General features: G+C 46.9%; 1 protein-coding gene across 1 annotated transcript in view; it reads right to left on the reverse strand.

Annotated features, from left to right (window-relative positions):
- The window catches only part of SEC63 (SEC63 homolog, protein translocation regulator), a 200,299-nt gene that overhangs the window by 140,795 nt on the left and 33,764 nt on the right, over positions 1-25,740 (reverse strand). The window contains exons 4-6 of the mRNA XM_030199182.1: positions 25,290-25,402; positions 12,312-12,373; positions 5,488-5,546 (exon numbers count right to left, since the gene is read on the reverse strand). Of these exons, the coding sequence (XP_030055042.1) occupies positions 5,488-5,546; positions 12,312-12,373; positions 25,290-25,402 (234 nt within the window). The remainder of the gene's footprint in view (positions 1-5,487; positions 5,547-12,311; positions 12,374-25,289; positions 25,403-25,740) is intronic.

The following is a 25,740-nucleotide window of genomic DNA, read 5'->3' on the forward strand; positions in this document are numbered from 1 at the left end:
TCCAGGCGCACACGAGCCGCGAAGGGCTCCATCACCATAGCAAACAACAAGGGTGACAAAGGACACCACTACCTGGTACCCCTGTACAACATGAACATCTCGGAGTTACCGCCGTTGACCCGGACACAGACCCTTGGGGACTCATAAAAGGCCTGAATCCACCTCCTAAACTGTGCCCCAAACCCCATGGTTTCCAAAACCCTGTGCATAAAGGGCCAGTGAACCCGGTCAAAGGCTTTTTCCGCGTCGAGGCTTAAGAGACAGAGCGGCTTCTGATTTCTCTTGGCCAGGTACATAATTTCCATTCTCTCCTAATATTGGCCATCGCTTTTCGATAGGAGACAAAGGCCGCCTGATCAGGATGGATAAGCACTGGGAGAATAGGAGCCAGCCGGCTAGCCAACACCTTAGCCAGTATTTTTACATCTGCATTTAAGACCGATATAGGTCTATAGGATCCACATTCACAATGGTCTTTTCCTGGTTTAGGTAATATCGCTACCCATGCCTCCATCATGGACTTCGGCAAGGGCTCCCCCCTCCCCACCTGATTAAACAAATCTGCTAAAAGGGGTGCTAATTCTGGGGCCATCCAACAGCACCTGGAATCATGGGTCCTGGACCGGAAGGAACAGGGACAGGTGACAGATCTACCATACCGGAGATCTGTACAGATGTAGGCTTGTCCAGAGTGATGGGATGGGTGGGGGGAAGTGGAGGTGTGGGACTCAGAAGGTGGGGTGGTATGGGCATATAATCAACGGCAACGCCACAATTTAAAAGTTTGTTGGAAAAACCTGAATCATATGAAGGCGGAGTCCCCTCATATGAAGGTACAGCCATGGGTGCAGTGTCATCCAAAGGTGGATGTGCTGGGCTTTGGGAGTTGAGCAGATGATTAGAATTACCTTCTTGCTCCCCAATAAGAATACATTTGTTTATGGCATTGAGATGTTTATCTCTGGACTTCCCTGTCTTATGGGAGTCGTTGCAGGCAAACAAGGAACGTAATTTGGCAGGTTCAAAGGAACCGGATGCAGGCCAAGCAAGGGTCTTATCATTGGCATTCCAGACTTTAAACCATTTCTTACAGATACGGGTGAGGGTTTTCTTTTCATTGGGGAAGAACTTCAGGACTGAGTCTAAGGGCGTAGTCATGGTCAGAAAAGTGTAAGGCACAAAGTGTACTACAAATGGTGTTATGTAATTATGTGCTTAACATTATTGCAGTGTGAAAGGGATTTAATAGACTATCACTAAAGGAAAATGCAACAAGGCTGGCACTATGGCTAAATCTGAATAAAAAATTAGAGTGAATTATATACTTACATTTTAGTGTTCAGGGATACTTCACAAAAGAGAAGGAAACCTGTGGATACGTCTAAGTAAAAAGAAAGGGTTGCCTACAGCAATTTTCATAAAGGTACAATTTTAGCTGAACCGGACAAAAACAAAAAAACTTCAATATGTATACGTATGAGTCAAGGTACTTAGCAGACCCCGCGGTCCAAACCTGAGTTATTAATTGATGCGTCCATCAAGTATAACTTCTCGCAGCAGGAGCCATTACAGGACACCTTGAACCGGAAAAAACCCTCGGTTAACCCTTAACCGGATATACCCTCGGTCTTTAACCGGAAAAAATCCCTCGGTCAGCCAGAGACCAGACAAACCCTCGGCCAGCGGCACACCGGACAAAACAAAAACTTTAATATATCCTAAAAACTCAACTGCATAAACCTATGTATCCCAGAAATAAAAATACACAATGTGATACACTTCAAAATATGTAAAAAAAAACGGAATGGTCAGCTAAAATTATAGTACCTGAATGAGGGCAAACCCAAAAACCACTTGTTGGTATTCACAAAGGGGCATAGGGCCACAACAATTCTCTGTAAAAAAGAGAGACCCTAAGAGAAACCCACAGCCTTGTACAAGGACAGTAAGTAACAGGAATGTAAGCCGAACTTTTACAGGTCTGTCAGGACAGAGCCGAAAGCACACAAAAAATGATTTTTAAACTCAGTGTGAATTTTGCCTCTGTAATCTCCGTGAACGGAGCATGCAGGGTAAATTGTATAAACAATTTTACTCTGGCAATTGTCCCAGAAGAAACCTTGAGTTAAGACTAGCAAGAGATGTTCCAGTATTTTGTAGTTATTTATAGTGAAATTAGATTGCCTGCTGTTCATGTAACTGAAACAGAACGAAAAGGAAATTTTTTATTATTTTTTTTTTAAAGGAAAGCAAAGAAGGAGTTTCTCAGCAGATAGATACAGATTATATCCCAGTGTGCATCAGCAAAGGTAGGCTGCTTAAGGCACACGTTCGGGGTTACCAAAATGTTTATAATTTGCATGTTCCCAGCAATTACTCTGACCTCATCCTCCCCAGACTGCTCCTTACACAGTCTAGGAATTAACAAACTCCATAATCAGAAGGACTTGCTGGGATATAAGAAGATAGTTTACTACAATCTCACCAATAGCAGTACAAGCAAATCAGGTATTCATATGGTTGAGCAGCAGTTCACGACACATCTGTCACCTGCCTTCTCTTGTAGCCTTCTTTCTGATTTAATACCCCTCAGACTGGTCCTTATATACCATTTTGACTCCATTGGTTCCAATGGACCCTAGTCTTTCTCACCAGGGCTCTTGGCCCTTATCAGTTGATCAGAATGACTTCACATGTTATCAAGCTCTAAGTATAAACAAGATATGCTCAGAGCGCATCTTGTGAGATGACTCCACATGTTCCCCAAACCTTCCCCCTAGCCCCCTCCTTTGGATGTTCTCACCCGGGGTGCAGCTAACCCAGTACTATCTCTAAATAACCACAACAATCTTGCAGGTGCCAGTCTCCTCATTGTTTACAGGGTAGATTTCCCCCACCCTTTGTCAGCTCTCAATTACCTCATTTCAGCACTTGCCACAGTGAAATGTAACTGTGTCAAAGGTGATCTCTGATTCTTACAGGCCTAGCTTTTAGCCTGAGCCCTGAGCCATTGACCTGTATTGCAAGCAAGTGACAGTATATTTCTTCAATATTGGTAACTTTAAACTTGGTCTGAGCTCTGGGAGACCTGTTCTGGCCCACCGATGTGCAATGGCATCACCCACTTGTGTGTCCTGACAATCCTGCTTATTGATGGAAAAGAATACTACGTGTAACGCTATAACCAATACAGACTACTCAATGTGTAAGATACATTGTAAAATATGGCTGCTTCCAGGAAATCTACAGCAGAGCCCTCTTCAAAACATGGTCTGGCATGGAATATTAAAGCAAGACTAAGCACTAATATCTCACTGCAAATGCCTCATTACCTCAGCCATTGTTTAAAAAATAACCTGGGAACTGTTTAGTGTCATAACATTGTTTTTGTGGTCCCTCAACCAACCTAACCCGGCCTCCTTTTCCTCCTTCCCTGAGATCACCGAAGAGGAAACTGCTCGCCTTCTTTCTTCCTCTAAGTGCAACACCTGTTCCTCGGATCCCATTCCCACCAATCTGCTTACCAACATCTCTCCTACAGTTAACCCCTCAATCTGTCACATCCTCAACCTCTCTCTCTCCACTGCTACTGTCCCTGACACCTTCAAGCACGCAGTAGTCACACCACTTCTCAAAAAACCATCACTTGACCCCACCTGTCCCTCCAACTACCGCCCCATCTCTCTTCTACCCTTCCTCTCCAAATTACTTGAACGTGCTGTCCACAGCCGTTGCCTTGACTTCCTCTCCTCTCAGGCTGCCCTCGACCCGCTTCAATCTGGCTTTCGCCCACTACACTCGACAGAAACAGCACTCTCTAAAGTCTGCAATGACCTGTTCCTCGCCAAATCCAAAGGCCATTATTCCATCCTCATCCTCCTCGACCTATCCGCCGCCTTTGATACAGTCAATCATAATTTACTTCTTGACACACTGTCCTCATTTGGGTTCCAGGGCTCCGTCCTCTCCTGATTCTCCTCGTATCTTTCCCAACGCACCTTCAGAGTATCTTCTAATGGCTCCTCTTCCACCCCCGTCCCGCTCTCTGTTGGGGTTCCTCAAGGATCTGTCCTTGGACCACTTCTCTTCTCGAAATACACCTCTTCCCTAGGCTCGTTGATCTCATCACATGGTTTCCAGTACCATCTCTATGCCGATGACACCCAGCTTTACCTCTCCACTCCCGACATCACAGTCGAAACCCAGGCCAAAGTTTCAGCCGGCCTTTCCGACATCGCTGCCTGGATGTCCAACAGGCATCTGAAATTGAACATGGCAAAGACTGAGCTCCTTATCTTTCCACCCAAACCCTCTTCTCCTCTTCCCCCACTTTCCGTCTCTGTTGACAACACCCTCATCCTCCCCGTCTCTTCAGCACGCAATCTCGGAGTCATCTTCGATTCCTCCCTCTCCTTCTCTGCCCATATCCAGCAGACAGCTAAGACCTGTCGCTTCTTCCTCTATAATATTAGCAAAATTCGCCCATTCCTCTCTGAACAGACCACCCGAACCCTCGTCCACTCGCTCGTTACCTCTCGTCTTGACTATTGCAACCTTCTCCTCGCTGGCCTCCCGCTTAGCCACCTATCCCCCCTTCAATCTGTCCAAAATTCCGCCGCACGTCTTATCTACCGCGTGAACCGATACTCTCATATCACCCCTCTCCTCAAGTCGCTTCACTGGCTCCCAATCCACTACCGTATACAGTTCAAGCTTCTCCTATTGACCTTCAAGTGCACTCAATCTGCTGCCCCCCATTACCTCTCTACCCTCCTCTCCCCATATGTTCCCACCCGTAACCTCCGCTCTCAGGACAAATCACTCCTATCTGTACCCTTCTCCACCACCGCTAACTCCAGACTCCGCCCCTTCTGCCTCGCAGCACCTTATGCCTGGAACAGACTTCCCGAGCCCATACGCCATGCGCCCTCCCTGCCCATTTTCAAGTCCTTACTCAAGGCCCATCTCTTCTCCCTTGCTTTTGGCGCCTAACCACCTTCCCCATTCCTGTTACCTACACTGACTACGTAGTCTGTTACCGTTAGATTGTAAGCTCTCTTGAGCAGGGACTGTCCCTCCCCGTGTTTAAACTTGTACAGCGCTGCATAACCCTGGCAGCGCTATAGAAATGCTAAGTAGTAGTAGTAGTGGTCAAAGAAACAAACTGACCTCTGAATGAAACAATTTAAATGATGTCAGAATCTATTAGAGTTCTAAAGATCTTGTAGTCAAGTATGAAGGAAAATGGACCCCTTCTGAGAATACTACATCTAAAAATGTCTGCTCTCTACCATGATGGTACCATATCTAATTTTTTTTTTTAATGGAGATAAAGCTGATTTATAAGCATTTATGCAATTTGCAAGCATCCACTGGAACACCAGAAAACCACACAGAGATTTTAACAGATGTCACAAAAAAACCTGACAACTGCTGAGCAGCATGAAACAGTGCATAGAGGGCCTACTGTTCTCATTACAGACTTACCAACATCGAATTTTCTTGATCCACAATCCAAGCCGGCAAGGCAATACCAAAACTTGTAGCTGCAGGCAACAAAAAAACATTGAAGTTAAAACAAAACATTAAAAAAAAAAAACACAAAGACATCCCTCCCAACATGCCAAAAACTACATGGCGTTATGCTCACCATATCTAGATGTCCATTTATGAAAAGATTTGTACAATAAGTGATATACACTGGCAGGACCAGCAAACAAGCGCCACAAGAATGCTGATCTGTTCAGGATCAGGGCAGGTCTGTGCACAGAGCTCTGGAGCCATGTGAGGAAGATTGATCTTTGCCAACTACTGTGTATACCACTTCTTGGTTAATGCCGGTATTACCAATCCAACTATATCAGTCTAAGTCAGCCCCCCTCCCCAACCAATTAAAAAAAAAACCCATAAAAGAAAAAGTAAACGGGGCAGTCCAGGGCAATCTGCTTAAGTACGTGTGGTAAACTAAGCAGTCTAAAGTTTCACACACATTAATTTCAGCATTTCACTGCACAACACACTGACAAAACAGCAGGTAAAACTGTTTGCTGATCAGTTATTACATTATTCATACACTAAAGCTTTCTAGAAAAGTGTAATCAACTAAATGACTAATTCTATCTAGTACTAAAATATAAGTACATAAGTAGTGCCATACTGGGAAAGACCAAAGGTCCATCTAGCCCAGCATCCTGTCACCGACAGTGGCCAATCCAGGTCAAGGGCACCTGGCACGCTCCCCAAACGTAAAAACATTCCAGACAAGTTATACCTAAAAATGCGGAATAAATTAAGACAAATTAAGACAAATTAAGACAAACCTAAAACACCCTTTAGCATACTTTATTTTTAACTAGCAAACCAGAAGTAGCATGGGATTTTGACTTATTTTACTTTTAAAATCTTAGAACCTTCTTCCCATCCCCAATGGAGTTATCTTCAGTGGACAGAGACACAAACAGGGCTGCTCCTCTCCCTCTCCATGGGATCTATGCCCAATAGTGATAGCACAGGTTCTGCCCTCTCGTCCTTCCCTTAGACTAAAAAGCCCCGCATAGTACAGAGATCTGCAAGTGCACGTGGGCACACGGGGCCCGGTGTTGACTGCTGCCACCTTCATGCTTTGCACAAGTGGGGAGAGGGAGTGCAGAAGTGTTGTCCTATTTCATCATCTGAGGCCATGTGAGTATTTAAATGTTAAAAAGGGATCAGTGGATAAGTTTGAGAAGAAGTGAGCTATTATTATAGATTGTTGAATGTGGTTTGGCCCATCAGTTTCCTCCAGTTCCTTTGGGCTTCCAACTCAAATCAGAACTGGCCATGCTTTCATTTGTAACGACCCGGGGTTCTTAGCATAAGTCCTCCTCCCACCATTTTTTAAGGCCATCATCTAACCCGCCAACTGCAGCAACCCTCCTTAGCCAAGGGCTACTACAGTCTTAAAACCTGCAAAATACCCAAAAGTTCACTGCGGGTAACAGACAAAAACTGAACAATATTTAAACCAAATTATACAATAATTAAAAAAAAACCTCCATTACCACGAATGAATAAGATTTCTTAAAAAGAAACATCTTAAGGGCTTTCTTAAGCTGAAGATAAACCACAAATTCTTAAAAGAAGGAAGAGAATTCTAAAACTGTGCAGCCTGATAAGAAAAAGTAGACTGAAAAATCCTCTTTGCCTCCTTAAGATTAAGGAAAGCGAGAAATTTTCCTGCTTGAACCAAGGCTATGACTGCTCTCAGCTTTTCTATGCGAAAGTGGGACACTCAGATAGCGGTTTAGACCTTTGAAATCTAAAACCAGATGAAAGGTGCCTTCCTTCTTTGGGACAATGAAATAGACAAGTACCTGCCTTGTCCCTGTTCAGCCTGGGGAACTGGAACAATGGCCCAGAGCACTAGCAAGGAATCTACAATGGCCTGAACCTCGAACACCTCGGCTCCCTTTCGACAAGGAGACTGCAAGAAGAGAGGAGCAACCGGATGGGAGAACTCCAATTTGTAACCTCCTGTAACAATATTCAGAACCCACTGGGGTCTGACATGATTTTGGCCCACTCCTTCTAACATCTAGGTCCTCTTCTTCTGGCGCAAGGATTCGTTCTGTTTCTGTGAGTCAGACTCACAGAAACAGAGTGAAGCCTTGCAGATCAGCCAGCAACCGCTGACGTCAGACTCACAGAAACAGAACGAGGCCTTGCGCTGGAGGAGGAGGGCCATCTGTTAATGATGATCGCTATTGCGACATTGAGCCTGCAAATAGGTGGGAAAATGTGGGATACAAATGCAGCAAAGAAATCCTCCCACCGGAGGAAGAGAAGAGAGGACCAGCCTCAAATCATTGCAAAGCTCAGGAGGCACCAAGTGCTCTAGTTGACAGATGAGGACGTTCTGTCCGCACAAAATGAAGATTGGCATGCCTGAAAGCAGGATTTCCAACCATATTGCTGACCACCAGGCTGGTAACATCTATTGTCTCGAAATTGAGATAGAGAGCCTCCTGAAGATGGATGACCAGAGGCTTTCAAGCTTATCCTCCGGTGACCAGTTCTTTCACCAAGTTACCGAGATCTTCTCCAAATAACCACCTGCCCCGAAAGGGCAATTTAACTAGACATGACCAACGTTGCATCTCATGCCCAATGCCACAACCAGAGTTGCCAATATGCTATGACAGCCAAAGACATACTGCAAGCTACAACCCAAAACATGTCAGAAATAGCATCCACCCAGTAGGCCAACCCCGCTTCCTGCTAGGCATTATGGCACCCATCTTCTATTACCAACTGCTGATGCCACTTCAGGCATGCTCTTGTCACGAATAAGCTGCACACTATTGCTTAAAGGCCCGTTTCAGCGAGCCTTCTAGTTTCCTATCCTGAAAGTCTTTTAGGGCAATGCTCCCTTCCACTGGCAAGCTGGTCTTCTTAGACACCGCCATAATCAGGGCGTTCACCTGTGGGAGTACTATATATATGTGACACTATATGGCAGTTGTATACAATATGGCACCATAGGCCAGAACCTGGCTCATTGAAACATCCCAATACATATTGAGATAAAGCATTAATATGCACTCAGGCTAATTAAAACCTCTCTGTAAAGGCCTGTTATCCTCTAGACTTCAGGCTTGCAGTTAGACAAGGATAACTCATCGAGACTTGCCAAGGTCTATAGGAATTTCCCTTGAAACTTGCTGATGTGATAGTTGGGACCACATCTGCATACTATTTATGGGAACAAAGACTGGTGATCAAGTTGACCCTCTAGCATGACGCAGATGGGACTACATCTGCTTATTGTTATTGAAACAATGTATCCTTGGTCACCTTGTACCTCCAGCATGATGCAAGTGGGAAACAGTGGAATTCCCCTAAGTCACAATGTCTAGGACAGACAATTTTGTGGGGATAAACATTCAGGACCCATGCATCAAACAAGGCCATGATTTACATCACTACACCAGATGAAGCTTGCAGTCTCTGCATAAAAAAGGCTCAAAACCAAGGATAAATGCTGCTTCCTTTCCATCCGATCTGAAGCACACTTATATACAATTCCTGCAGATCGACGAAACTTAGCATCAAGCGATCAACATTTCGACAAGCTATAGCCAAACCATGTTTACCGTACACCCCTCCTTATATATGCTAACTCATCCATTTTATCTCTTTTCTCCCTGTTCATGCACCTGACCTATATTTGTATATCTGATTAATTTAAGGTAGGGCCCACACAGAACAGAGTCCTCAACTCGGATGTGTGTGTGGTATAAATCCAATAAAGTAAAGTAAAGAAGTGCAATCCCTGCTCTGCCTGCCTGTCCGATTCATCTGGGAATCCTCTGCCACCTGCTGGACTCTTTGCCTTCCCCATTTGGGTTGTACAACTGCCATATATTGCTAAGGGGTAAAATAAGTGGCTGAACTAGAAGCATACCTTAGGGTTTATTGTGCATTTGCTCTGAGCTATCTTAAAGGTAAGGCCACCTTTGTTATTATTCTTGCATTTCTTTCTCTGTTTCTGCTGCTGTGTAAATAAATAGCTATCTATTTTTATAGATAGCCTCGGGTACGGTATCAGTTCTTTCAGAGTACTGGACATTAGAACTTGGGCCTATGGATAAAGGGAACGTGATTACTTTACAGACCATTACACTAATACCAAAGTGTCACTGTTTCATGTTTCTCTATAATTTATACAAAAGTCACGTTCCCCAATTATACCCAAAAAACGTATAATCTGTGTATGCCCCACACACCCTGGGAAGCTGCAATTTATCTTTGTCCTCCGGAACTAATGAGTAGAGGCAAGCCATGGCTCTTCCCACTCTCAGCCCTGCATCCGGTGAGACCCATTCTGCTGTAATCAGCTCCTGAATGTCTGCATTAAGAAAGCTTTAGAAGGAACTCTAAGCCCCCTCATGATCGACAAAGCTGGAATTCCTGACGCCAAAGCAGAAAGCTCTTCAATGGAAAGAACCGCCAGTACTGAGCTCCTCTTTATGAAACAAACAATCTCAGTACTTTTGGATCATCCACCCCCCCCCCCCCTCTTCTAACAGCTCCTTCAACGATGGCTCCTCTGAATAGACCAAGTCCACACCAGATAAGGAGAAAGAAGCAGAGATAGCCTCATCCTCCCACTCCTCAGAGGTCTAAATGAGATCTCTTAGGAGCTGGAGGGAGGGCGAGAAACTGAAGCACCTTGCACCAACTCTGAATATCTCTAATTCAGTAAATAGGCCTGGTGTAAGAGCAACAAACTCTTGAGAAAAAGATCCTCATAAAGCTGAATGCTCTGTAGGGCCCTGGGGCTGTAAAATGGCAGCTATGCTCTGTGCGTTATCAGACAAAGGCTGCTCCTTAATACCAGTCAGCCCCAACACAATGGAGCCCCTAGACCCCGGCATATTCAGATGCTGTGCCAAATCCGAAGATGTGCTGCAGTCAACCGTTTCCTCCACATCCCGCGGGATTCCCAGCTTGCAAGCACTGCAATGCCCCAACACTGGCTTGCGGGTCACACAGCGGAACACTGCTTATCTGCCTCATTGGGAGTCACCATTCACTTTGACTTTCACAAGTGCAACACAATGTGTCCCAAGTGGTGAGTCACGATCCCCTCCGCCCTGCACACAGTACAACTTGTAGCCCCCTCCAAACAGTTCCGAGTCATAGTCAGACTTACCACTGCCGGCTGCTCCCCCAAGCTCACTCTCCCCAAATCTTACCACAGATGAGAAAGGGTCAGGTTCAGGATTGATATCCTGTCCCACGCTCTCCTGCTGGCTACTACCCCCAAGCTCACACTCCACAGTCTTACCACAGATGAGAAAGGCTCAGGACTGATACCCTGTCCCACGTTCTCCAAAAAACTTTTCCTTCTCATTTTTTTTTTTTTTTAAAGGTTGTGCTGGAAAAGGAGAGCTCCATGGGAAACAGGGAAGAGGTGAAGGGAGCAAGACAGTAAATTCGTAGGACCCCAGAGATAGGGATCTGAAGACCTACTCTGCCACCCGCAAAGCTCAACCAGGGACCAGTTGACCAACTGGACCAGGAACAAAGCACTCAGAATCAAAGGCTGAAAAATGTGTCCATCCACCTGCTGGAGACAGAAAATACTGAGGAGCTAGACAGGATGCCAAGAGAGATATCTTAGCTCAGTTTTCAGTTCTCTATCTCCACCTGCAGGGTTTATTTATTTGTAACATTTGTATCCCACATTTTCCCACCCATTAGCAGGCTCAATGTGGCTTACATTATACCGTATAGGCGATCGCCAAGTCCGGTAGATGTTGAACAAATACATTTTAAAATAAGGGTCAGGTAAGGTTAGAGTAAACAATTACAAGAAGGGACAAGGAAATAAAGGAATATATAATGTCCAATGCGATGTAAGGTATTGATGCATTTAAGTAGGGCCAGTAGGATAGGCCTTGCAAAACAGAGATCTTTAATGATCGCTTGAAGTTTTGATGGTCGAGAATCGTTTTCACACTCTAAGTACATAAGTAATGCCATACTGGGAAAAGACCAAGGGTCCATCGAGCCCAGCATCCTGTCCACGACAGCGGCCAATCCAGGCCAAGGGCACCTGGCAAGCTTCCCAAACGTACAAACATTCTATACATGTTATTCCTGGAATTTTGGATTTTTCCAAGTCCGTTTAGTAGCGGTTTATGGACTTGTCCTTTAGGAATCCGTCCAACCCCTTTTTAAACTCTGCTAAGCTAACCGCCTTCACCACTTTCTCCGGCAACGAATTCCAGAGTTTAATTACACGTTGGGTGAAGAAAAATGTTCTCCGATTTGTTTTAAATTTACTATACTGTAGTTTCATCGCATGCCCCCTAGTCCTAGTATTTTTGGAAAGCATGAACAGACGCTTCACATCCACCTGTTCCACTCCACTCATTATTTTTTTTTTTAATTGTGCATTCCACATTTGTGCACTTAAGTAAGAAAATTTCGATGCATATGTTGATTTGTATCTGAGACCAATGCAGCATGCATAGTGGAGGTTCAAATAGGTACGTGACAACTATCCAACAGGTTCTGGAATAGTGGCAAGGTACATAAAGGAAAGACCAGTTTGCTTCTCTAGGACATAAGCAATGCCAAAGGCAAAAAAGGAAGACATTTCAGAATTTCACCACTAAGCAGAACATTATGTTTCACTATTCACTGTCATACATAACCTACCCAACAATATGTAAAATAAAATGAATAATGCAAAAGCGTGTAAACGAGAGGCTAAGTACAAACGAGAGAGTGAAAGCTAATTGCAAACTTTCTATGTCAAATACCTTGTGGTCCATCAGGGTTACCATATTCTTCCCAATTTTTTCGAGAATCCTCATCAGTCAAACTAATTAAATAACAGGAACAAAAAAAAAAAAACATTTTCAATTAAGCAGGAAAAAAAGACAAGTTATACATGCTGTAAACGTTTATGAAAAATAAATTCTTAAGAAGGTGAGCCCAGTGATTTAGGACCAAGTACAGCATGCAGCCTGGTGAAAAATCTGTGCTCGATGCCCAGACCTGGCTTGATCTAATTCTCTAATCACCAAAGAATGGATCAGATTTCTTTGATACAGTCTTCCTCTAATAAAACTATTCTGCTCTGGGTCCTGAATCTGACTGGATTATAAATATTTCACTATTCTTGCCTTCAGTAAACTTTCTCCACTGTTTCCCCACCACCAAAGTCAAACAGGCCTATAATTTCCAGTTTTCTTTCTACTTTTATGAAGAGGCACAACCTCTGTTCTTTTCCAATCCTTCAAAACAAGTCCTGTCTACTGAACTACTCCAGTACATGACCTGCTAGATGATCTCTAGAAATGGGTGTAGTTCCATGATGGTAGAAAAGGGGGATGCAATCAAACAGGATGACAGATCATCTATAAAAGTGTGTTTCCTGGGACAAAGGCAGGATAGTAAGCAGACATAATACATTTTATATGGCCAGATTCCCCTAGGAACCTAGTTAGAAAGTTAAAGCAGTGGATACAAACCCAGGAATAAGTATATGATAGAGGAGCAAGATTGTCAAAAATCACCAAATAAGGACTGGAGAGTAACAAGTTGTCAAATAGTGACAAAGCTCTGAGAAAAGATCGTGGGGTTTATTGAAGCGCTTATATACCCACCTTTCAAGGCACAATCAAGGCAGTTTTACAATACAACTGCAACAGAAAGGAACTACAAAACAGATAGTGGAGGGAAGGGACAGAGAAGAAAGAAATAAAATGAAACAGAAAAAAAAAACAGAAATACAAAGGATAGTTTCAGCTGCCAGAAAATGACCCGCAACTCAGGTATCCACAGCGAACACTTGAGAAAATAAGTGGGCCTTCAAAAGACTTCATCGCCGTAAATAGGATAACTGCACGAATATCAGTGGGAAGAGAATTCCAGAGAGAAGGTGCAATAGAAAAGAAAGCTGAGTGGCATGCAGACTCAAGTCTCGTTAAGTAAAAAGGTAAAATAGAGAGGTGGTGTCCAGAACATAGTAACATAGTAAGTGACGGCAGAAGAAGACCTGTATGGTCCACCTGACCTTGATTTGTAGCTGCCATTTTAGGGCACAGATTGTAGAAGTCTGCCCAGCACTAGCCCCGCCTCCTAACCACTGGTGCTGCCACTCAATCTCTGCTAAGCTTCTGAGGATCCATTTCTTTTGAACAGGATTCCTTTATGTTTATCCCACGCATTTTTGAATTTCGTTACCGTTTTCATCTCCACCACCTCCCGCGGGAGGGCATTCCAAGCATCCACTACTCACTCCGTGAAAAAGACTTCCTAACATTTTTCTTGAGTCTGCCCCCTTCAATCTCATTTCATGTCCTCTAGTTCTATGGCCTTCCCATCACTGGAAAAGGTTCGTTTGCAGATTAATACCTTTCAAATATTTGAATGTCTGTATCATATCACCCGTTTCTCCTTTCCTCCAGGGTATACATGTTCAGGTCCGCAAGTCTCTTCTCATACGTCTTGTAACGCAAATCCATACCATTTTTGTAGCTTTTCTTTGCACCGCTTCAATTCTTTTGACATCCTTAGCAAGATACGGCCTCCAAAACTGAACACAATACTCCAGGTGGGGCCTCACCGACAACTTATACAGGGGCATCAACACCTCCTTTCTTCTGCAGGTCACACCTCTCTCTATACAGCCTAGCAACCTTCTGGCTACGGCCACCGCCTTGTCACACTGTTTCGTTGCCTTCAGATACTCAGATACTATCACCCCAAGATCCCTCTCCCTGCCTGTACATATCAGACTCTCACCGCCTAACACATACGTCTCCTGTGGATTTCTACTCCCTAAGTGTATCACTTTGCATTTCTTCGCATTGAATTTTAACTGCCAAACATTAGACCATTCTTCAAGCTTCTGCAGATCCTTTTTCATGTTTTCCACTCCCTCTGGGATGTCCACTCTGTTACAAATCTTGGTATCATCAGCAAAAAGGCAAACTTTACCTTCTAACCCTTCGGCAATGTCACTCACAAATATATTGAACAGAATCAGCCCCAGCACCGATCCCTGAGGCACTCCACTACTCACCTTTCCCTCATCCGAGTGAATTCCATTAACCACCACCCTCTGGCATCTGTCAACCAGTTCCTAATCCAGTTCACCAAGTCAGGTCCTATCTTCAGCCTGTCAAGTTTATTCAAGAGCCTCCTGTAGGGAATCGTGTTGAAAGCTTTGCTGAAGTCTAAGTAGATTACATCTATAGCACATCCTTAATTCAATTCTCCGGTCACCCAGTCAAAGAATTCAATGAGATTCGTTTGGCACGGATCTTGCAACTTATTGGCTTCCAGGAAATTCACTATCCTTTCCTTCAGCATCGCTAACATTACTTTTCCAATAACCAAAGTGAGGCTTACCGGCTTGTAGCTTCCAGCTTCTTCCCTATCAACACTTTTGTGAAGAGGGACCACATCCGCTCTTCTCCAATCCCATGGAACCTCTCCCGTTCTCCAAGGATTTATTAAACAAATCTTTAAGAGGACCCGCCAGAACCTCTCTGAGCTCCCTCAATATCCTGGGGTGGATCCCGTCCGTTCCCATGGCTTTGTCCACCTTTAGATTTTCAAGTTGTTCATATGCACGCTCTTCTGTGGACAGTGCTCTATCCACTCCATTCTCGTATGTACTTTTGCCAGTCAATCGTGGTCCTTCTCCAGGATTTTCTTCAGTGAAAACAGAACAAAACTATTCGTTTAGCAAATTTGCTTTTTCTTCATCATTATCTACATAGCGGTTTGAAGCATCTTTCAGTCTCACAATTCCATTTTTAGTCTTCCTCCTTTCACTAATATACCTGAAGAAATTTTTGTTGCCCCTCTTTACATTTCTAGCCATTTGTTCTTCCGCTTGCACTTTCGCCAGACGCATCTCTCTCTTGGCTTCTTTCAGTTTCATCCGGTATTCCTCTCTGTGTTCCACTTCTTGAGTTTTTCTGTATTTGATGAACGCCAACTCTTTAGAGCCTTTATTTTCTCAGCCACTTGCTTGGAGAACTATATCGGTTTCCTTTTTCTCCTCTTTTATTTACTCTCCTTACATAAAGGTTTGTGGCCATATTTATAGCTTCTTTCAACCTGGACCACTGCCCTTCCATTTCTCGTATGTCCTCCCAGCCCATCAGCTCCTTCCTCGGGTATTCCCCCATTTTACTAAAGTCAGCATGCTTGAAATCCAGGACTTTGAGTTTTGAGTGGCCGCCCTCCACTTCAGCTGTTATATCAAACCAAACTGTTTGATGGTCACTGCTGCCCAGGTGGACGCCCACTCGGACATTTGACACACTATCCCCATTTGTGAGCACCAGATCCAGTGTCGCTCCCTCCCTCGTGGGTTCCGTCACAATTTGTCTGAGCAGAGCACCTTGAAAAGCATCCACGATCTCTCTACTTCTTTCTGATTCCACAGATTGGACAGAGTAAAAACAGAATTTACAGAATAACTGCTGAAATTTATGAGTGAAAGAGGAGGGCAGTATCAATGTGAACCCCTAAATATTTAATGGTGTCAACCAATTGAATAGGGGCCCCTTTGTAAGGCTAAGAGCTTTGAAAATACGCCTCATACTGAGCCAAAATAGACAGAATAGTATACACCCCAGTGTACTGAAAGAACTCAGGGGAGGTGTTAAATATTCAGGACCATTCTAGAGTGTGGGAGTAGTTTTACATTCTACTTTGTCTTTTGAGAAACAGATTAATGTTCTTAATAGGTTTGTTTTAAGCTTCGACAGCTTCAGGCAATAAGATCTTCATTAATTAAATAGGATTTTGGATCTGTTGTTCAAGCTGTCTTGCTGCCACAATTGGATTACTATAAATCACTTTATTCTTGCGTTTCAGTAAAGCAGCTAAAACGCTTACAGAGGATGCAAAACACAGCTATCAGACTGAACAGTGGGATTGAGCGTTTTGATCCTCGACCCCGTCATTACGAGGGCTGCAAAGAGGGAGAGATTCTTGAGTAAGAGGAAAAGGGCTTCTTGCCTCCTCGAAAGGAAGACCGAGTCTAAGGAAAGCAAGGTTTTTGAGCGGAAGCACTAATCTTCCCTGGCCTATACCTTCGCGCTTCTCGAAAACGAGACTTAACCACCCGAAGATGAGGCTTAGGCTTGTCCTCAGGTAGCCGGACCCTGGATTCTCCCAAATCTACACCAAAGAGTAGTTTCCCCTGAAAGGGCAACTATGTCACATCAGCACCCAATGTATCAACCACAACCAGCGTTGCATCAAAACGGCCAGACATACCCTTACCTGAGGCTCAAAGAATATCATAAAGAGTGTCTGACAAATAGGACAACCCCACCTCTAGGGTAGAAAGTCTGAAGAAAAATCCAATGTGGACAATTGTTGAATCCACGATAAAGAAGCCCTGGCTACAAAAGAAGAAATCGCTGCCTGAGAATTTAATGCAGCTAGTTGAAAGGCAAGCTTCAAGGAAACCTCAAGCTTGCGGTCACGCATATCTTTTAATGCAGCGCTGCCATCACCAGGGATAGCGGTACATTTAGTAACCACCGTAATAAGGCATCCACCTTAGGCAGAGCAAACTGCTCTAAATCAGACAGCAGAAGGGAATGTAATTTGAACATAGCGCGAGCTAACGGAAGATTAGAATCAGGTGTCTCCCACTAAGCTGCAATAAGCTCCTGCATAGCCTCATGAATATGGGAAGATACAGGTCTCTTGGTACCTGACATAATAAATGGACCAGAGGACTTAGAGGCAGGAGAAGAAATGTTTAAAGCCTCCATAGATTTTGTGATCAACAGAGGCAACTCGGCTCTCGAAAACAGCCCCATCTGCCTCTGAAATGTCCAAGTCAGGGCTATCAGCAGAACTAGGACAGTCAGAATACACAGATAAAGCCTCGTCAGAGTCCCAAGCAGGAACAGTTTCCAAATCCTGTGAAACGGGAAGTTTTAATTTCTTAGGAAGCTGTTCCTCAAAAGCAACGTAAGGGGAAGAAGGAGAGGCAACTTGAGCTGACTTTAATTAAAAAAAAAAAAAAAAAAATGTAATAGAAGAACAAATTCAGGCGAAAACTGCAGAGAAGAGACTTCTACCCCCGCAAAACCAACATCCCGGGGGCACAGTAGCAAGCGAGGAACCCACTGACAAAATGGCCACAGAACCCTCAAGGAGCACAGGAGCTGCTGGCACTGAGCCTGCCAAAACCGCCATCAGAGTGGGGCCATATTGAACTCCCGGAGACAGAGTAGTAAAAGCAAAGTGTGCAGGAACCCCCGCAGCACACATAAGACCTCAGACATAGAGAATAGTAAATATACTCACAGAAAACAGCCAGTCTGGTGACCTCCAAAACCACTAAAGCTCCACAAATCTTCCCAAAGCACAAGCACTCTCAAAAAGAACCGCAGTGGCTTTTAAAAAAAATGTCTTTACAAGATAGAGGCAGCAGAAAAAGAGAAGGGAAGATCGAGACACACAGGAAGAAAGTGGCAACAGGGGAGCAGGGAGGGACCTAGACCACTAAGTTTAACCTGAGGCATAAGACATTCTCAATCCCAAACTCAACTGAACCTGCAAGCAGGAGGCCACACAGAAGTCACTACAGTGCACAGGAGCTACTATACCGCCTGCTGGAAATAGAGAAGCTCCTGGAAACACATCCTCTGTGCGGGAGGATATTGCATCCCTTGGTGGGCAGGTCCTGGCAACGAACAACAAAGAGAGTCCAAATCTCCCACAAAAAACACAACAAAACAAGCGGAAGATATCCAGAAAGACCAAACTGAAATCACAGATGTTGAGAAGGTAAAATTATGTATCATACCTGATAATTTTCTTTCCATTAATCATAGCTGATCAATCCATAGACTGGTGGGTTGTGTCCATCTACCAGCAGGTGGAGATAGAGAGCAAACTTTGCCTCCCTATATGTGGTCATGTGCTGCCGGAAACCCCTCAGTATGTCGATATCAAAGCTCCATCCGCAGGACTCAGCACTTAGAGAATTACACCCACAAAGGGACACTCTGCCCAGCTCACCACCGCCGAAACGGGGGAGGGGAATTAACCCAGCTCATCCCCACACAAGTGGGGGAGGGGAATCCGTCCAGCTCATCCCCGCGGAGCGGGGGAGGGACACCACCCCGCCGATGCGGGGGGATCTGGCTTATCCTGCAACCGCGGGAGGAGCTGACTGACCCTAACACCGCCGAAGCGGGAGGGGTACAAAGCTGCCCTACATCCGCACGAAGCGGGAGGGAGTGCCGGCAGAATTTAAGTCTCAATCCAGCCCCGTAAAACGGAGGGGAGAGGAATGCAGCAGCTCACTGTAACACAAACTCGTCTCAACTCTTGAAGAATCCAAGTGAAAAAACTTGAACACGAAGTCCTCCTGAAGTAACTGAAGACTAAACTTGAACCTAAAATTCAACCAGAATATAAACAGTACAGATATCTGGGAGGGGCTATGGATTGATCAGCTATGATTAATGGAAAGAAAATTATCAGGTATGATACATAATTTTACCTTCCATATCATCATGCTGATCAATCCATAGACTGGTGGGATGTACCGAAGCAGTACTCACCCAGGGCGGGACATTGAAATCCCTGAACTCAACACTGAAGCTCCAAACTGGGCCTCCGCCCGAGCAGCCACAGTCAAGCGGTAATGTCTGGAGAAGGTATGGGCCGACGCCCAAGTTGCCGCCTTGCAAATCTCTTCCAAGGAGACGGACCCGGCCTCTGCCATCGAGGCCGCCTGAGCTCTAGTGGAGTGGGCCTTCAACTGAATAGGCGGCACCTTCCCTGCGGCCACATAAGCCGCTGCAATGGCTTCCTTGACCCATCTTGCCACTGTAGGCTTAGCAGCCTGCAGACCCTTACGAGGACCTGCAAACAGGACAAACAGATGATCCGACTTCCGGAAATCATTGGTCACTTCCAAGTATCTGATGATGACCCGTCTCACATCCAGATATTTGAGAGCAGAATACTCTTCTGGGGAGTCCTCCCTACGAAAGGAAGGGAGACAGAGCTGCTGACTCACAAGGAAGCGAGAAACAATCTTGGGTAGGAAGGAAGGCACTGTGCGAATAGCCACTCCTGCCTCAGTGAACTGCAGAAAAAAGCTCTTGACAAGAGAGTGCCTGGAGCTCGGAAACTCTTCTGGCTGAAGTGATAGCCACCAAAAAGACTGCTTTCAACGTCAGGTCTTTCAGAGATGCCCTCGACAAGGGTTCAAAAGGCGGCTTTGTAGGCTCTTAGCACCAGGTTGAGATTCCACGCAGGCACCACTGAGTGCAGAGGAGGGCGCAGGTGATTAACTCCCTTTAGGAAACGCACCACATCTGGCGGCAAAGCCAGGGAAGCACCCTTCAGGCGGCCCCTGAAGCAAGCCAGGGCCGCTACCTGGACTTTCAGGGAACTGAGCGACAGGCCTTTCTCCAGACCTTCTTGCAGGAACGCCAGCACTGAAGAAATTGGAGCAGTAAATGGAGAAAGTAAACCTGCTTCACACCACGCTGCAAAGGTACGCCAAACCCTGGCGTAAGCAGTAGAAGTACAGCGCTTCCTCGCTCTCAGCAGAGTGGCGATGACCTTGTCTGAGAAGCCCTTCTTCCTCAGACTCTGCCGCTCAATAGCCAGGCCGTAAGACCAAAGGGGGAGGGATCCTCCATCACCACGGGACCCTGATGTAACAGGCCCTGCTCCACTGGCAGTCGCAGAGGTTCGTCCACTGAGAGCCTGATCAAGTCCGCATACCAGGGACGTCTGGGCCAATCCGGACCCACCAGGATTATCCGGCCCGGATGCTTTGCCACCCGGTCTAGCACCCTGCCCAACATGGGCCAGGGCGGGAACACATAGAGAAGCTCTTGTGTCGGCCACTGTTGGAGAAGAGCATCTACTCCCAGGGATCGAGGGTCCCGTCCTCTGCTGAAAAAGCGCGGCACTTGGCAATTGGCCAATGACGCCATCAGATCTAGGCTCGGCTGGCCCCAGCGCTTCGTGATGTCCAAGAACGCCTGAACAGATAGCTGCCACTCTCTGGGCTCCAAGGTATGGCGACTGAGAAAGTCCGCCTTGACATTCATGACTCCAGCAATGTGGGCCGCTGACAGCTGTTCCAGGTTCGCTTCCGCCCACTGGCATAGATTCATGGCCTCCTTGGCTAGAGGGGCGCTCTTGGTACCTCCCTGGCAGTTGACATAGGCCACAGCCGTGGCATTGTCCGACAGGACCCGTACAGGCTTCAACGCCAGTACCGGGATGAACTCCAAAAGCGCCAACCGAATGGCTCTGAGTTCCAGGAGGTTGATAGACCACTTTACCTCTGCAGGAGACCAGAACCCCTGCGCTGTCCTTCCCAAGCAGTGGGCTCCCCAGCCCGACAAAGAGGCGTCCGTCGTGACAACAATCCCCTCCGGGGTCACCAGAGGCATTCCTGCAGACAACTTGTCTGTCTGCGTCCACCAGCTCAGCGCCTTGCGCACTGCTGGGTCCAAGGGAAGGCGCACAGCATAATCCTCCGACATCGGAGTCCAGCGCTGCAGCAGAGAGTGTTGTAGTGGTCTCATATGAGCCCTGGCCCAGGGCACTACTTCCATCGTGGCCGTCATAGAGCCCAACAGCTGCACATAGTCCCAAGCCCGAACAGGAGAGGGAACTGGTCCATCTGAGCCTGAAGCTTGACAATCCGATTGTCTGGCAGGAACACTCTGCCCACTTGGGTGTCGAATCGAACTCCCAGATACTCCAGGGACTGAGTTGGGCGCAGCTGGCTTTCTTCCCAGTTGATGATCCACCCCAGGGAGCTCAAAAGAGCAACCACCCGGTTCACAGCTTTGCCACACTCTGCATAAGAGGGGGCTCGGATCAACCAGTCGTCCAGATAAGGATGGACTTGTACTCCTTCCTTCCTCAGGAAGGCCGCGATGACCACCATTACTTTGGAGAAGGTCCGCGGAGCAGTAGCCAACCCGAACGGGAGGGCTCTGAACTGGAAGTGTCGGCCCAGTACTGCAAAACGCAGAAAGCGTTGATGAGGAGGCCAGATGGGAATATGCAAGTACGCTTCCTTGATGTCCAAGGATGCCAGGAACTCTCCTGCCTGCACTGCCGCTATAACAGAGCGGAGGGTCTCCATGCGAAAGAGCCTGATTGACCCCTTGAGGTCGAGGATAGGCCGTACAGAACCTCCTTTCTTTGGTACCACAAAGTAAATGGAGTAACGTCCCTTGCCAAGTTGATTTTCTGGCACCGGAACGACTGCACCCAGGCGGATCAGATTGTCCAAGGTCTGCTGCACTGCCACAGCTTTGACCGGAGACTTGCAGGGAGAGAGTACAAACCCGTCTCTTAAGGGTCGGCAGAACTCTAGCTTGTAGCCGTCACTGATGACTTCCAGCACTCAAGCGTCTGAAGTTATTGTGATCCACTCGCCCAGAAACGAGGACAGCCGTCCTCCAATCTGCACTGGGGCGTGGACCAAGGCCCCGTCATTGGGTACGAGACCCTAGGGGAGGACCGGAGGGAGCACCTCCGGGACGGCGGTCTCTGCGAAAGGAATGCTGCTTGGGGGAGAATTTCCTCTTGAAGGAAGAGGGGGCAGAGGAGCCCGACCTGCCCGGGCGGTACCGACTGGCTTCCTGAATCCGTCCTCTGGAGGTACCGGGGCGAGCACTAGCCCGAGCCCTGACCTCTGGTAACCTCTTGCCCTTAGACGTGCCGAGATCGGTCACGATTTTGTCCAGCTCGACCCCAAAGAGCAGCTTGCCTTTAAAAGGCAATCTAGCCAGGCGGGATTTAGAGGCGTGGTCAGCAGACCTATGCTTCAGCCAAAGCCACCGCCGCGCAGAGATTGTCTGAGCCATGCCTTTAGCTGAGGCCCTCAAGACATCATACAGCAAGTCTGCCAAATAGGCTAAGCCCGATTCCAGGGCCGGCCAATCAGCCCTCAAGGAATGATCCGAGGGGGAAGCCCGCTGCACCATAGTCAGGCACACCCTGGCCACATAGGAGCCGCAAACTGAGGCCTGCAAACTTAAAGCAGCCGCCTCAAAGGACGACCTTAAGGCCGCCTCCAATCTTCTGTCTTGGGCGTCCTATAGGGCCGTGCCACCTTCCACCGGCAACGCCGTTTTCTTAGTCACCGCAGTGATTAAAGAAACCACGGTAGGCCACAGATAGGCCTCACGTTCACTTTCAGGCAAAGGATAGAGGCAGGACATAGCCCTAACCACTTTAAGGCTCGCTTCCGGGACATCCCACTGAGCCGAAATTAAGGTGTGCACGGCATCATGCACGTGGAAGGTTCTATGCGGGCGCTACGTCCCCAGCATAATGGCAGAGCCAACAGGGGCTGAGGGAGAGACGTCCTCCGGAGAGGAAATCTTCAAAATGCCCATGGCCTGCATTAACAGGTTGGGCAAATCCTCTGAGCTAAAGAGCCGCGCTGCAGAGGGGTCATCCGCTCCATCCGAGCGGGGATCCGTCTCCTCCAAGGAATCCGCAAAGGACCGTTGGGAGAACTCAGATACGCTGCCCTCATCTACATCGGAGGAGACAAAGTCCTCCAAGGCCTGGAAATCAACCCGAGGGCGTTTACCTCCGGGGGCCTCAACCTCTTTACCAGACGAGGGAGCAGGGGCAGCGTTTTGCATAAGGAAGGCCTGATGCAGCAGCAAAACAAACTCGGGGGAGAAACCCGGCATACTGTGCACTTCCGCAGCCTGGGCTACAGCCCTAGACGCACCCTCAACCGGCGCTCGCAAGAGCGGGGGAGAGACATGCTGCGCATCCAAGATGGCGTCCGGCGCGACACTCCGCGAAGGAGCCGCGCGGGAAGAACGGCGCTTAACTTTAGCCGCTTTGTGCCGTCGCCCAAATTAAGGGCGTTCATGGCATCAATGTCTCCCACCTCAAGGGCGGCCCAAGAAGAAGCCGTCCGAGCCGCGTGGCCGGCCAATATGGCGGAGGCGAGCCGCGGGGGATGGGCGTTTATGGTGGGAAAAACCGCCACACCGGAGGAAGGACCGGGACACTCATCGGTCACGAAACTGTAACCCAACAAGGGCGAATCAGACTTTAAGACCCCCGCATCCCCTCTGGAAGCGCACACGCGATCCGGGGAGCGACTCTTTGCGCCCTCGCCCTCCGACGCCATAGGCCACGTGGAGAACAATCGGGGAACCCCCTGCCCGCTATAAAAGGTAAAAATTACCTGCTGTCCGCTCCGAGCTGTAACGACCTGGTGTCCCAGTGAGTAGCTGCAATAAACGTTTAAATAAACGTCGAAATAAACGCCTTTAAGGACGTTCAAAAACTTTTTTTTTTTTTTTTTTAAACGGAGCCAGCGGGAGGGGGGAGAAAAGGAGGGACCTGGCGCCACCAGGTTTGCACTTGCTCAAGAAGAGCCCTCAACCCCAGGCACTCAACAAAACCTAAAAATTAGGCTTGGAGGCCTAGCCAGAGCTGCTGCTGTGTGTGACCACCACCTGCTGAGATAGAGAACATACTGGGGGGTTTCCGGCAGCACATGACCACATATAGGGAGGCAAAGTTTGCTCTCTATCTCCACCTGCTGGTAGATGGACACAACCCACCAGTCTATGGATTGATCAGCATGATGATATGGAAACCAAAATGATTTATTAGGACCCTACACGGTTCGTGTTTCGGCCAAAACCGTGTAGGGTCCTAATAAATCATTTTGGTTTCTCAACATCTGTGATTTCTTCCGCTTGTTTTGCTGTTTTCCTGGGCAGGTCCTCGCTACAGGATTACTTTTTTTTTTTGTTACATTTGTATCCCGCGCTTTCCCACTCATGGCAGGCTCAATGCGGCTTACATGGGGCAATGGAGGGTTAAGTGACTTGCCCAGAGTCACAAGGAGCTGCCTGTGCCTGAAGTGGGAATCCAACTCAGTTCCTCAGTTCCCCAGGACCAAAGTCCACCACCCTAACCACTAGGCCACTCCTCCACTACTTCCAGCTGCACCAGGGTGATGCTCTCCTTTTAGAAGATGTCCCTCCTCCAAGGCAGCACAGGGCCTGCCAGACTGGAGGTGGGACTTCTCTACAAAGCCCCTGTAGGCCTCCTCTAGGTACCTCTGACTCCCTTAGCTCCACCAAGTCTGCTACTCTAGCCTCAAGAGAACGGGCACATTCTCTGAGAGTTAGGAGCTCTTTGCATCAAGCACACACATCTAACCTCTCACCAACTGGAAGATCATCATACATGTGGCACTCAATGCAAAAGCAGTAGCTTATAGAAACCACAGTTGAAAGGTTTAGCACATTCAGTCATAAAAAAGTTTAGCTGCCTTTAACCCCTTACAGGATCTTACTGCTCACAAGTGTTAAATATATGCCCAACAGGGGCCTGCAGGGATCAGACAACAGTGCTCACAGGAAAGACCAGTTTGCTGAAAGAGTCTGAAATAAATAGTTCACAGAAAATTAAATTAAAAAAAAAAACCCTAGTAAGCTGCTAAGGTGCAATTTGAAAGCTTTGGAGGTGAGAAAAAATAGCCAAGACATGCTTCCCTTTCCCACCTTGCCCCCACTGCTCAAAAACAGAGGAAAGGAAAACAGGGTTGTATGTTTTTTTGTGTTTTGTTTTTTTTTGTAATCCTTCATACGCAGAAGCTGCTTTTATTTCTACAGTTTTCTAACTGAAGTGCCAGGCTTTGTTAATAAGCCATCAACATATGTGCTAAACTACTTTTCTAAAGTCTTGTACAGGGTGGAAAAAAGATTACTTACGCTGCATAGGCCTTGGCAATTCTCATGAACATAACTTCATCACCTCCCTTATCAGGGTGGAATTTCAGAGAGAGTAAACGATATTGCTTTTTAATTTCTGAAACTGTTGCTCCCTTAAAAGGAAAGGTATTGTATTAGCAGTCTTGAATACCCCATACAAGAGAAGCTTTTTCAAGAGAGAAAATAAAATGTCTTTTGGTATATAGCAAAACAGTTCAAAATACTTACCGTATTTTTCGGACTATAAGACGCACTTTTTTACCCCCAAATTTGGGAGGAAAATGGGGGGGGTGCGTCATAGTCCGAAGGTAGCGATTTCCCTCCCTCCCCCCGAGTTCGGGATCGCCCTCCCCCCGGCCCTGTCACCACTTCTCCCTACTCACGTCACGCGATCTTCCCTGGTGGTCTAGTGACGTCGGGGCAGGAAAGAGCCCCCTCTTTCCTGCCCAGC

Source organism: Microcaecilia unicolor, chromosome 3 (assembly GCF_901765095.1).
Source record: "Microcaecilia unicolor chromosome 3, aMicUni1.1, whole genome shotgun sequence".
NCBI classification, from domain to species: Eukaryota; Metazoa; Chordata; class Amphibia; order Gymnophiona; family Siphonopidae; genus Microcaecilia; species Microcaecilia unicolor.